The sequence below is a fragment of the Rattus norvegicus genome, chromosome 20 (assembly GCF_021556685.1).
Source record: "Rattus norvegicus strain SHRSP/BbbUtx chromosome 20, alternate assembly SHRSP_T2T, whole genome shotgun sequence".
NCBI lineage: Eukaryota > Metazoa > Chordata > Mammalia > Rodentia > Muridae > Rattus > Rattus norvegicus.
Window position 1 is genome coordinate 28,207,838 of NC_141553.1, and position 13,880 is coordinate 28,221,717.

The 13,880-nt window shown below is 45.2% G+C and overlaps 1 protein-coding gene across 6 annotated transcripts in view; it reads right to left on the bottom strand.

Moving 5' to 3' along the window:
- Positions 1 to 297: 297 nt before the first annotated feature.
- Septin10 (septin 10) overlaps positions 298 to 13,880 on the bottom strand; it is a 92,973-nt gene continuing 79,390 nt past the window's right edge. For all 6 annotated transcript variants that reach the window (XM_087597576.1, XM_087597575.1, XM_087597574.1 and 3 more), the window contains one exon: positions 298 to 403. In XM_087597576.1, the coding sequence (XP_087453702.1) occupies positions 313 to 403 (91 nt within the window). In that variant the 3' untranslated portion in view covers positions 298 to 312. The remainder of the gene's footprint in view (positions 404 to 13,880) is intronic.

Consider the following 13,880-nt stretch of genomic DNA (forward strand, 5'->3'; position numbering starts at 1 on the left):
GCTCATGAGGTCCTATAGAGCAGAGCAGTAAACCATGAGAGCCACTGTGCTCTGCAAAGCTACAAAGGCATGGAAGAAGGTAGTTCATGGGTAAACACCGGAAGTGTACTTGAGAGGGCTTCTGAGCCAAATTGGCCAGAAGCATCTATAGGATGCATAGCAAAGGCCTGGGGCAAGCAGATTTAGGAGCTTTTCCAGTGAGAGGAGGGGCTTACCCGGTGCTCCCTATCATGACAGCGGTTGAACCTGTGGTTTTCCAGCTTTATTATTATGAAAAAGCAATGTATTCAGTAGAAATCATACTTCAAGTTTTTAATCCATTTCTTTTCTTTGAGAAGAAATACACAGTCTCACGTTCTCTTGTGCTGTTATGCAGTCGCAAAAGGCTGAAGCTCCATCAGTCCTGTAATACAAGGGAGACAACCAGTGCTCTGCAGTGTGCTGGGCTGTTTACATTTAATATATATTTAACTTATCATATTCCCAGCTTATGGTTTTACTGGGGCACGATTCTATTGTGAAACAAGGAGCCTCTATGCTCAAAATCTTCTCTTTGTGTAACATTTACATATGTTATCCTAGTTCATCCGTGTGTGAGCATGTGTGTGTGTGAACATGTGTAAGTATGTGTGTGTGCATGTGTGTGAGCATGTGTGTGAGCATGTGTGTGAGCATGTGTGTGTATGTGTGTGAGCATGTGTGTGTGCATGTGTGTGAACATGTGTGTGAACATGTGTAAGCGTGTGTGTGTGTGTGTGTGTGTGTGTGCAAGCATGAGCCACAGCACATGGGGAGGTCAGAGGACAACCTTAGGTGTTGGGCCTTGCCTTCCACGGTGTTTGTGATGGATCTCCCATTATTCACAGTGGCATAGGCCAGGCCAACTGGCCCATGAACTTCTGCGGACTCTCTTGTCTTTGCCTCATTTCTCAGCACAGGAGCCCTGGGACTGCAGGTGTGTGGCTGTGTGTCCATTTTTATGTGGTTTCTAGGGAAGCAAACAAAGCCCTTACCCTTGCACAACAAAGTCATCTCCTCAGCCCTGAAGCATGGTATTTAATCATCTCCATTTTACACATGAAAAATTACATAGACGAGAAGAGAAAACAGGTGGGGACTTCCCTACCCACCAACTCAGCATCCATGTTAGGCAGTGTTAGTCCCTTGTAGATTTCACAGCCTCCTCTGGCCTCAAAGAGCAACCCCGTATAAACACGGAAACACACGTACACACAAAGACGAAGCTTTAAAAAGGAAATGGCAGGTAGGTCTGTGAGTTCCAGGCCAGCTAGTTCCAGGACTGCCAGGGCTACACAGAGAAACCCTGTCTTGAATACCAACGCCCAAAAGGAAGCAGCTAGGGCAGTTCCATCGGAGCTGTGGACACAGGGTGCCCCGGCTGTACTTAATCATCCCTTTGAGGAACCATGTTTGGGCATTATCTTTCGAGCATTCCTGGGCTCCAGCAGGAAAGCGCTCTGGGAAGCACATTGGCTTCATGCTATCTTTTTCCCTCGGACTCCAACTCAACCCAAATCCAACCATGCTCCCTGTTGGGTGACCCGGACAGGCTGGCTCCCTTGTCCACTTTTCCCTTTTCTCCTTCCCCTCTCTCTGAATTGCTTTAGCACCTTATAAACTTTCTAATATACTGATCTAACTCAGTCAGACCTGCCAAGGCCTCCCCACCTCATAAGACCAAGCCCTGATGAGTTAGCTTCCTTTGCTCTTTCAGATGAGCATGGAATTATCCAATCAGAACATCAAACACCAACCCTTCTCAGGCTCTCTCATTCTCTTGCCACCTCCTGTTCTCAATCCTCACTATCTCGTCCTTTGGATAGTGTTCTGATCCCAGGCAGGGCTATTTGATGGAGATCTAACTTGAACTCTCTGGCTTATACACGTCCTGCTGTAAGAAATGACATGGTAGTGTGCACTCTCCTCAGAGACAAGTGCACATCCTTATTCTTGTTATAATTTCCCGGTATTAGGGAAGCCCTTTCTGAGGAGAGAGCTCAGCCTCAGTCGCGCGTCTCATCTCCCACAGCAGTGTTGAGGGGTCTGTTTTGCATTCCATACAGGGCTCCTGCACGTGTGCCATGTTTAGAGACTACAGTATATTCTCTGCTCCATCAGTCATTTGAGAGCTATCTGTGTACTAATATGGTGGACCCTATTCATCAGGAAGTGTGTCGTTCTACATAGTACAAAGTTATCCTGGAGATTCCCTGCACAGACATTTCACCTTGACATGGAGCCCAATCAGTACAATGCCTCATCTCCCACAACGGGAACATGCCTCTGTCTCTACAGCATACTATCCCATACCAAGGGGGAAGCCCTGGATTAGCCAGGGCGCTCTAAAGGAGCAGGTCTATATATACATATAGAGATGTATAAATATGTATTACAGTATTACAAGTAATAATGTATTGTTATATATGTTATTAGATATATTGTATATAGTAAATATATATATTTTGGATATATTTCTATAGATAAATATATATTTATAAATATATGTACAATACATATATTTATATTTACATATATATCTAATATATATTACAGTGGCTTATAGACTGTGGTCTAATCGTCCAACAGAAAAGCCAAGAATCCAGTAATTGTTCAGTCCATAAGACTGGATGTCTCAATAGTTCCAATCTCTAGCTGGAATCCCACAGGATTTTGAAAGAGCTGTGGTCTTCGTGTCTACATTGGATCCTGAAGAAGTAGGTTCTAGCATCAGTGAAGGGCTCAGCACCAGGATGATGCACTTCCCAGTGAGAGTGAGGGCAAACAGGCAGAGAGCAAAAGCTTCCTCTCCAGTGTTCTTGCGTGTGTACTGCCACCAGAAGCTGTGGCCCAGATTTAGGGTGAGTCTTCCAGCTTCCAATGAGTCAATGAGGAATATCCCTTACAGGGATGCCAGACGCGTGGGTCTTAGTTGATTCCAGATGTGCACAAGCTGACAGCCATCACAGAGCCCTAGATCCCACTGATATGGCCCCACAGATGTTCCACCCTCAAATGACTTAACTTCAATCGCTTGAACCTTATCATCCACAGCAGAAAACTCTCATCTTTGGGTCTGCCATGCATGCCCTTGTCTGGGTGCAACTTTTCCTGAAGAGTTCATTTCTTTTTATTACCAGAGATGGCCGTGATAGAACAAAGAAAATGTCATCTGTCTGCCTTGGTGAAACAGTGAGTTTACCTGGAATTACTTACAGAATTACCTACAAAATCAAACACATTCTATAAAACCAGTGTTATTTGGATACCAAAGGCAGATAAAGATAAAACTGCAAGAGAAAGTGAAGTCCACTTCCCTAAGGAACATTGATGCAGATTTCTAAGTACCAAGGAGTTGATAAATCAGACACTACAATGGACTGGCTTCCATTCCAGGTATACAAGAACAGTTCAATATATGCAAATTACTAAATATGCCACGTAAGTCGGCTCAAGGACAGTAATAACATGACCATTTTCATAGGCACTAAAAAGATCCTTGACAAAATCCAGTATTCCATTTATGATAAAGATCCCGAAGACACTAAGAATGGAAAGGAAAACCTCAGTAGAAGGCTTTGTGCAACAGCCCTCTCTCTAGCCATCATAACACTGAATGGAGAAAAAGTCTGAGAAAGAATTTCCTCCGGATCACAGGGAACACGATTGCATTCATTCTCTTCAATTACTTAATATAGCAATTGAAGAGCAATTAATTAAGAGAAAGAAATGAAAGGAAGACCAGTAAGACAGGGCAAAGTCCGATTTACCCTTATTCTTTTATGATATGATCCTATACTGTGCTGGTTCATTTTAACTGTCACCTTGACACAGTCTAGGAACATTTGCCTAGAAGTGAGTCTTCCCCAGGGATCTTCCCCAATACCACAAGGTCAGCCTGAGCAGGTTGTATTTACATATTTAGAATCCGTAACAAGAACTAAATGAAAGGGAGCCATGAATTTGAATGAGATCAAGGAGCAGGATACAGGAGGAGGATTTGGAGAGAGGACATTATAATATCAAAAAAACTTTTTAAAAATGAATGAAAAGGGTCTGAATGAGGAGTTACCTATATCAGGTGGCCTGAGGGCATGTCCGTTGGGAAGTCTCTTCATTGTTAATCGAAGATTCAACCCATTGTGTGTGCCACCATTTAATAAACACCTATTGTATTTGGTAGTTGCTCAGGAAGAGAAGGTGTTGTTGATGTTGTTGTTGTTGTTGTTGTTGTTGAGAATTTTTCCACTAGTAGATTGCCCATGCACCAGAGGATCACCCCACCCTCATGCACATACAGGCAACTCCATCCAGCTTACTGGGCTAACAATAACAAAAGGGGGGATAAAGTCAGGAGGAAATATGTTAAAGGACCTGGAGGGAGTTGGAGGCTGTAAATAGGGGTGGATATGACCATATGTCCCCCATGAATAACTAACCTAGCAGACACAGATATTTTAGAGACTCTAAAGTGATCGCACATCTCTCAATCTGACTATCAGACTATTAAAACAAGAAATGGACCCCCAAGCACGCGGAATTTTCCAGGAATCTCTGATGGCAGAGGGAGAGGCACCAGCTAGAGGGGGGTCTTGTCTCCTGGAAAGAGATTTCCTGTTCTAACAACTCAACAGACTGACTTACAGGATTGTGGGTCTCCCCACTCTCGTGCATCATCAGCTGATTCAATCCACAAGGGCAACAGGAGCAAAGACAGCAGGGTGGGGGTAAAGTGGGGAAGAGTGGGGAGGTAGGAAGGCCTATGAGTATGTTTAGGAAATGACCAGACCATGACTGCCATCAGCAAGTGATTCTTGACTTAGGGTAATTGAAGGCATATAAAGTCTTGGGGGACATCCAGGGAGGGCAAAGATCATTATTTGGGGGCTTAGAGTGCCTGGAGTGCCTCATTAGCATGGGGAAGCATTTCAGGATTCTTGGATGCTGGCTCAACAGGTTTTCTCAGGAGAAAGGAAATTGGTCCTGTAACCTAACTGAGGCTCTGTGATGTTCCTCAGGTAGAGGTGTGTAGTGGGGCTTAGAATCCCTCAGACAAGGTCAGAGAAGGAGATGCCTCTCTAATGAAGGGAGTCTCCCATATTGCACCCAGCCATGAGGCTATTGGGTCATGATGGACTTTGACCTTAATTATCAGAGTCTTCCCACACAGGATGAGACTGAAGCCCAGACAAGGATTTATCAATGGTGGGCAGGACCTTGCCTCAACTGGGTCTGCTCTGGTGCAAATGGCACTCTACTTAAACTCTGATCTCCCTTCAGGACCAGGAAGACAGACATAAGGAGTTTGAGTCTTTTTCCATCTGGCCAGTGTTGACTAGCTCTCCTTTCCTGCTTTCCACTAATAATTTGGCTTCTTTTATTGGCTTTTTTTGAGGACAGGAGGCTGGACCTGACATAGGGCACACGTTGTGACCCAAAGTTTGATAAAATACACATATAGAAAATTCTCAAAAATAAAGAAAAACTATTTTTTGAAAAAAATAGAGACTCTAACTAGTCCAAAAGATATAAATCCTATGAACCATAACAATGCCCCTTATAGTAAGACACAGCCAAGGGTAGGATAGTGGCACTTACAGTTTGAGAGTGACCAACAGCCATTGAATGGGGTTTATGGCCCACTCAGTCAGAGACAATGCATGCCAGGTATTATAAACCTAGTCTATTACCCGTGGCTGCTGAGGCCATGGACCTTAGATGAGAGCCTGCTACTGCTTCTTCCCCACACCAGAATAATGTCTAACTGGAATCTCAAGATGGTTCCTAATACTTACAGACAACCCCTCATCAAAGAAACTTATTTTGTAGCAGAGTTCATTACAGAAAGCTATAACCTGTCAAAACAGAGACGAACTTACGGTGAAGAGTACAGCCCAGATGATATGTCTACAATGAAAACGCTACACCTAAAGGTCCAGGGAATGTTGAGGAAGAGAGCCGCAGAGGGATCGAGAGAGCTAGAGGACCAGGACATCTGCTGAAAGGTGTCTGCTATATGACAGGGAAGTGGAACCCAGCAAATGTCAGCAACACGGCTATCTGAACAGTTCCTGAAAGAGAGCTACAGCATTCACCCCTAGGTGAAGAGCTAATGGCAATTAATGTTGATGAAAGGAAGAGAATCAGGCTTCTTCAGGGACAAACCCAAATAGGTTATCCAGCCCCAAGAGGCCAGTCCTAATTACATGTAAGCAACACTAATCGACCTCAATAGGTTGTGTTTATAAATACGTGTGTCTAACAATAATAATTAAAAATAAGAGGCCATGAGTTTTACAGGACTAGGAAATACAGGAGGAGGTGGAGCCGGAAATTTACAAATGAATGAAATAAGGTTCTCAGGCTGTTTATCGACATCTCCGAGTATTAGAGCTCCCTCTGCTGGCAGCATAGGGAGTAGCTAGCATGAATGGGAAGCCATAAGGAAATGCTGCAGATTCCTGGTACGCGGCAACTGAGTCCTTGCTAAAAATGTTGAGAGGACATGGAGAGAAGTGGAGAGTCCTAAGAATCTTCGTGGTGAGCAGGAGTGGGACTCTTAGGACCTCAGACCGCGCCCAACCACAGAAGACAGGAGCTTGGTGTGCTGGGGAATGCTCCACCCCAGCCAGCCCAACCACCTGTTAGCACACTAGGGCAAACTCTGATGCACCTTTCAGGCCAGCAGGAGGAGCAGAGCCTGGAAACCAGCCCTTCGTCTTGGAGCTGTCCCCACACTGAGACTCTCTGCGCGCCATACCACCAGACCCACGTCCCCCATGCCCCCCTACCCCCTATCCCCCACCCCCACCCCCCACCCGCCCCCACCCCCAAGGCAGGTGTTCGGCTCAGAGCTGCCTTCCTGGCTGGCAAGGCTTCGTAGAAAAGACCAAATAAGGTTCAAGTCCTTAAAGCCTTTCCCCAAGCAGCAAGGCTGCAGTCCTGGAGCCAGATTATGGTCATGTTGGCCTGACTACTGCCAAACTTGGTCTTGACAACGAGGAAGATTACAGGAGCCGCTGATGTCTGACCCCGCTGGTCTACTAATGTGGCCTCTCTCTTTCTGAGGGCAGAACCTGAACTTGGTACCAACTCGTGTCTTGAACAGAGAGAGGAGCCACAGCCAGCACACTAATAAATTTCCAGTGTAGTTTTTAGTAGCTATGAGGCATCCATCTGACACCTGAACTGGCAGCGAGGGCGACCCTACATCTTACCTGCCCCACCTCAGTAGCAACCAGCTATTGTCTTAGAAATCCCCTCCCTGGATCTGGCCTGCGAGCTCACACCCCTCCCTCCTCCATCTGCTGTGAGGCCCCCACCTCTAGTCACTGCTCGCCCCAGAGTACAGCTTCAGCATTCTTGCATCTGAACTGCTCCTGATGGTAAAATTCTCCCGTGATCCTTGCCGGGACCCTTCCACCAGCTCCAGGTTCCTCAGTTCCCAGTCTTATCCGTTCTTCAGAGACGAGCCACGAGTGCCCAGGGCAACTCCAGAGCTACCTTTGTTCTCGTCTCTGAGGCCCAGCTTTCTCTCCCATGTCTCCACCACCACACCAGAGACTGGAGAATCACTGCTCAAGTTAACTCAGGGACCCCTGTAACCGGCTTACATCAGAAGCTGGGGAATAGAGTAGGGACTTGCCAGGCAGGCTCTTGCTCCAGGAGAAGCATAACTTAAAAGTCCCTCTACCCCAAAGACACCCACACTCCTCACAAGATACAGGCCCTTCTTCCCCCGAACGCTCCTAAACCGTGAAGGTAACTTTTGGCTGCCCCACCTTGTATCCTTCAGGCCTACCTGGATGTAAAGGGTTTCCCCCGGGCTTCGGCTCCCAGCAGGGAAAGACGTCTGCAATAGTCCACATGGCTCTGTCACTTGTGCAATAGTGCAGGTGCATGGCTCACAATTGCCTAGAAATTCTAGGGCATCCTTCCTGTCCTACTTAGACATCCTGGAATTCCATTAAAAACAAAAACCATACATAGCAGACAAAGGTCTGCATCCAGGCCCTAATTAACTCCTGATCCATCACACTGGGTATGGCAAACACATAGAACCTACCTGTAGCAGTCACATACAGAACCTACCTCTCGCAGACACACAGCCTACCTGTAACACACAGCACATATATGCTTGCACATATGTACATTTACATACAGAGCCTTCTCCCTCCTGGTACTAAAATACAAAATTCCTTCCCAGTAATACTTGCCTATGTTTGTAATATGGAAATGGAGACTGCATCATGGGAAAGAAAAGAGAGAGGTCTCCCAGAGGCTGTAGCCTGTGCCCCGTCTATTCCAGGGAAAACCTGGGCCAACAAATAAAATGGCCAACTGCAGAACTGGAGTCACTAGCAGAACAAGCCCTCACCATGGCCACATTCCAGGGTCCCCTCTCCCTCGTTTTACTTAGTGGACACAGTGACCTGAGCGTATGGCGGCCTCGGAGGTTGGGGGTTAGGATACCAATGAACAATCCTGGAACAGCCAGAGGCCCATCTGGAAGCAACAGCATGGAGGCTTATAGATTGTCTTCAGCAAGTCTCTAACCTTGCATCAGAGCCTCTTTACCTGGCTGTGGGGGAGAGAGAGCCTTAAGCCGAACATGTCCTCAAGTCCCTTTGGCAAGGCCAAAGCCCAGCTACTGTCTCCTCCAGTGGTCTCAGAGCTCTGAGATTTTCCTAAAACTTACGCCCAGCCAGATGTGATCCTACATAGCACTACAGGAATCCCGACGAGCTGGGATAGCAGTTCCTACGGCATTGCCATGTTCATGTCTCCAAACTGTTAAGTACGGAGTTTCTGCTTTGGACTCAGAAAAACACACTACGAAACACACACCAGGGCTATTGGCAAGATAGTTTGGGTATGTGAGTGCCAACTGTTGCTGCCTTTTCGGCCCCATGCAGAAGCCTGCCCAGTCCCCAGAAGATAAACCCGAAACCCAACATTTGCATCAGACTATCTAATGAAACCCAGCGGCAGGCATAGAAAACAGGCTTTTGAGTTGTTGATAAGGGGAGTCCAAGAAAACCCCTACAGGCCCTTGCCCTTGCTCACATCCCTGAGGTTGAAGTAACTCCCTGTTCTGTTCTGCTTGTGGCTGAACACAGGCTCACACACAGGACTCCGGGGATTTGTGCTGGGTCAGATCTGGATGGGAGAGCCTCCTCCCTGCGGCTATCCTGCACACCATCAGAAGTTGCTGTGCCGGCTGCCAAAGGAGGAAGGTGATCATTTGCTTTGTGTGTGCAAAGGGATTTTTACCACCTATTCTGGTAAGCAACCACAAGGAATGTCAGTAGCCTGTGTTATTCTGGGGGCCCCTCTGGTCTGTTGTTATGAGTTGGTAAGGAGGAACCCCATGCCCAGCAGAAGGCTGTTTCTTTGTTTGTTTTGTTAAACAGTAAATTCTGGAATGAGCCTTACTCAGCCACACAGGATTTTTTTTTAAACTGATATTTTAGTATCTTTATAAAACAGGGGACTTACACCTGTTTTTCTTTCTCAGGGATCCTTCATTTTGGTTAGACCTCTCCCCTCCCCCTCCCTTCCTCCTCTCCCTCCCTCCCTTCTCCCCTCCCTGCCACCTCTACTATAGCCTCCCTCCCATCTCGGATCTTTTCACCACACTCTTCCCTTTCAGAACTTTCCTCTATCTTATGCACTAGTTCCCTCCCCTTGACACATCCTCCCCGAGGGCCCCTTTCCAGTTCCTGCACAACTGAAGAATCAAAGCTAGGATGCAAATGAGGAAACAAGGTATTTAAAACTCTGGGGCTTGGTGGCCTCAGGATAGTTTTGACTTTGTAATTGTTTGTTTGTTTGTTTGTTTTGGTTTTGGTTTGTTTTTTGGGTTTTGTTGTTTTGTTTTGAGTTTTATCCATTTATCTGCTGTGGTAATCTGACTGAAAATGACCCCGATAGGCTCATATATTTGAATGCTTGGTCACTAGGAAATGGAACTGTTTGAAAGGATTAGAAGGATTAGAGGGCATGGCCTTGTTAGAGGAAGTTTGTCACTAGGGGTGGACTTTGAGATTTCAAAAGCTCATATCTATTTATCTGTCTCTCTGTCCATCCATCCATCCATCCATCCATCCATCCCCCATCCAGATATATCTCTGCCTACTGCCTACTGATGAGGGCGTAGCTCTCACTGATGGCTCTAGCACGTGCCTGCAGACATGCTCCACACCCTGATAATGGACCAAATCTCAAACCAAAAACAAGGCCCCAGTCATGGTGTTTCTTCATAGCAATAGAACAGAGACTACGACACCTGCAAACTTCACAATTTCATATCAAACTTTCTTCATATCTGAATAAAATTCCATTGAAAGCTGGGCACGGTGGTGCATGCCTTTGATTGCAGCACTTGGGAGGCAAAGGCAGGCAGATCTCTGAGTTTAAGGCTAGCCTGGTCTACAAAACAAGTTCCAGGTCAGCCAGAGCTCCTGTCTTGAAAAACAAAAACCCATTATATTTACTATGTTTTTATTATACAGTCATCTGCTGATGACTACGTTGGTTCTGTTGGTATTCTGTCTAAGCTCCACCCCCACAGCTACCTGGCAACAGCCAGGTATGCTCCACCCCACAGTTGCCTGCCAACAGCCAGCTGTGCCTGACTATAAAGGGGGCTGCTTGGCCCCTCCTCTCCCTCTTACTTCTCTCTTGCTCTTTGTTCTCTTCTTTTTCCTGTTCTTTCCCTTGTCCTTTCTCTCCCCATCGCCCCACCTTCTCTCCACATACCCATGGCCGGCCTTTCCTCTCTACTTCTACTACTCTTCTCTCATTAAACCTTTCCACGTGGAACCATGTTGGTTTTGTGTGTGCTTTGTCCGGACAGAAGCAGAGATTTAAAACCCCACAGGTCCTACTTCCTAACTATTGTGAATACAGCATCAGTACACATGGATGAGCAAGTGTCTAACTTGTAGGATAGAGAGAAACTTGGTATTTGCAAAAAATAAAATATCCAGGGCATACGAGAGTTTTACACACTCAGCTTTCACACTGATTTCCATAAAAGAGTCTTTCCCTGCAACATGGCCAGATGTGTTGTCATTACAGTTTAGGGGTGGGGGGTGAGATAGGGTCTTTGTAATCCTTGCTGTTCCAGAACTCACTGTGTAGACCAGGCTGGCCTCAAATGCCAAGATCCTCCTGCCTCTGCCTCTTGAGTGCTGGGATTAAATAAAGGCATGTACCACCTCGCCCAGCCTGTAATTACAATTTTTGATAACAGCCATTCTGAATGAGATGAGACAGAATAGCAAAGTAGTTTAAATGTGCATTTACCACATGACCAAAAATGTTGAACACTCTTAAAGTATTTATCGGCATTGATATTTCTCTGTGAACTCTGTTCAGTTCCAGACCCCATTTCTGTAGGTTGTTTTAAGTTTGACATTTAGTTTTTTGAGTTCTTTGTCTAGTTGAGATATTAATCAGATGAATGAGTGGTGAATATTCTCACCCATTCTGTAAGCCATCTCTTCACTAGATAGTGTACAGCAGCTTTTTCCCTTTGCGAAGTCCTATCTGTCAATTGTTGGCTGTATTCCCTAGTTAGAAAGCTCTTACCTATGGCTTTACTTTGTAGCATTTCACTTCCTAGATACCTTTATTCTAGGGAATTTTATGTATTTTAAGACTATTGTGAATGGGACTATTCCTCTGGTTCCTTTCTTAGTGTATTTGTTATGTGCATAGGAGGCTACAGTTTTGTGTATTGATTTTGTACCCTGCCATGTTGCTCAAAATGTTTATCAGCTGTGGGCATTTTCTGGTCCAATGTTTAGGGTCTTTTATGTTTAGAATAAAATCATCAGCAAATAGGACACTTTCCCATTTGTATTCACCGAATCCTCTTTTGTCCAATCGTGCCAGCTAAGATTCCAAGCACCATATTGAATAGTAGTGAAAAAATAAACATCCTTGTCTTTTTCTACTAAGTGGAAATGTGTTGCAAAAATCTTTCTGGAATAAGCATTCCAATGCCAATGTGAGAGGAAGAGAGGAAATGTCACTGGTAGCCAGGATGCTCCTGAAAGGTTTTGATTTGGGTCTGGTTTCTATTCCCATTTTATACTCTAAAGCCATGAGGTGTGGCAGATCTTATAGACGCATATATGGCAGTTAGGTTGTATATATGGTAACAGTGGTTGTCGGGGACAACAGCCCATTGTTCCAGGTGTCCCCAGGTTACTCTATTCTGGGCAACAAGTAAATCATGCTTGGCAAATAAGCAGTGCATGACGTGCTTTCAGCAATTCACTAAATAAGTCAAGATCTAATAACTGGCCATTTTTACCTTATCCTTATTCAAATAAGTCGAGTTTTTCTGTGGAGGATTTTGCATAGCTTTTACAATGTAACTATGTCTTCTGTATCCTAGATTCTCCAGGACTTCGGTCATCGAGTGATGTGATCATGCTGTATCTGTCTATGCATATATTTATGTGGCAAGTGACACTTATTGACTTATATACTTGGAACTGTCCCATCTCTGGGATGAAATCTACTAGATTGCTGATGAGCTTTTTGACTATTTCTTTTTAAACAGTTTTGTTTTTGAAAAATTCATACATGAGTACTGTGTTAATACATGTCATTTCCTCCCGTCAGCCTTCCCCCTCCAACTCCTGTGTGCCCCCTGCCCTCCAAGCTTGTCTTGTGTTCTTGTTATGTATATAGGTGTTTAGGGACGGCCACATGTGACTGGATAACCTATCAGAGAAGCCTTATCCCTGAAAAAAAAAAAACAAACAAACTTATCCTTCCTCTCTCAACAGTACTGACTGCCTATAGCTCCTTACCAGGGGTGGAGCCTTGTCAAACTTCCGCCATTGCATTAGCATGTTGACTGATCTTCTTAGTCACTGTTTTATTGCTGTGAAGAGACTCCACAACCACAGCAACTTTTATAAAGGGAACATTTAATTGGAGGCTGGCTTAAGGTTTAGAGGTTGAGTTCATTACCATGGTGGGGAGTATGGCAGCAGACATGGCAAGGAGACTATGCTTGGTACTGGATACCTAGCTAACTACTCAGTGTTGGTGAGGTTATGGTTATTGGAGAAGAATCTACAACCTTTAATTCACTAAACCAGCATAATCCTTAACAACAACCTGAAAACATTTGCCCTTATACCCAAGGATAAACACAGTCCTCACTTCTCATCAATGAAACTTCTCTCTGCAGCAGATGGAGACCACTACAGAAAACCACAACCAATCAAAATGCATACTTGTGGAGCCACAGCCCAGATGCATTTATAAGACACTCTTGCACCTACAGCCCCGGGAACACTGTGGAAGAGGGCTTGGAAATGTAACAACCAGAGGAACAGGGAGTTTGTTGCAAGGCTATGTCTCCTGGCAGTATCAGAAGGCACACCCACAGTGTCTCACCAATATGACTGCCCAAACCTCAACTGAACAAAGATTTCACCAATGAGAATGCCACAGCGGAAGGGGAAAGTCCAGTAGTTCTCCACCTACAGCAAAGAACTGTGGGCAACTGAGCAGAGCTGGGAGTAGGCAAGGCAGTCTTCCCCAGGAGAAAACACCAATGGGGCATCTAACAGCAAACAGTCAGCTACAAAAACATAAACAGGCAATACAGTAGTGTGTAGACCGAGCAGGTCATATTTATGAATATTTATGTATGTACATATGCATGTATGCATGCAATAACAGAGAAAAGAGAAACTATGAATTTGAAGGAGGAAGGGAATATTGGAGGGTTGGGGAGGAGGAAACTGAAAAAAATGGGAGCTAACTGATAGTTGATGGTTTCTAGTGAGGGACAGTCAGGAATTGTTTCTTCAGGGGTGTGGCTCCCAGTA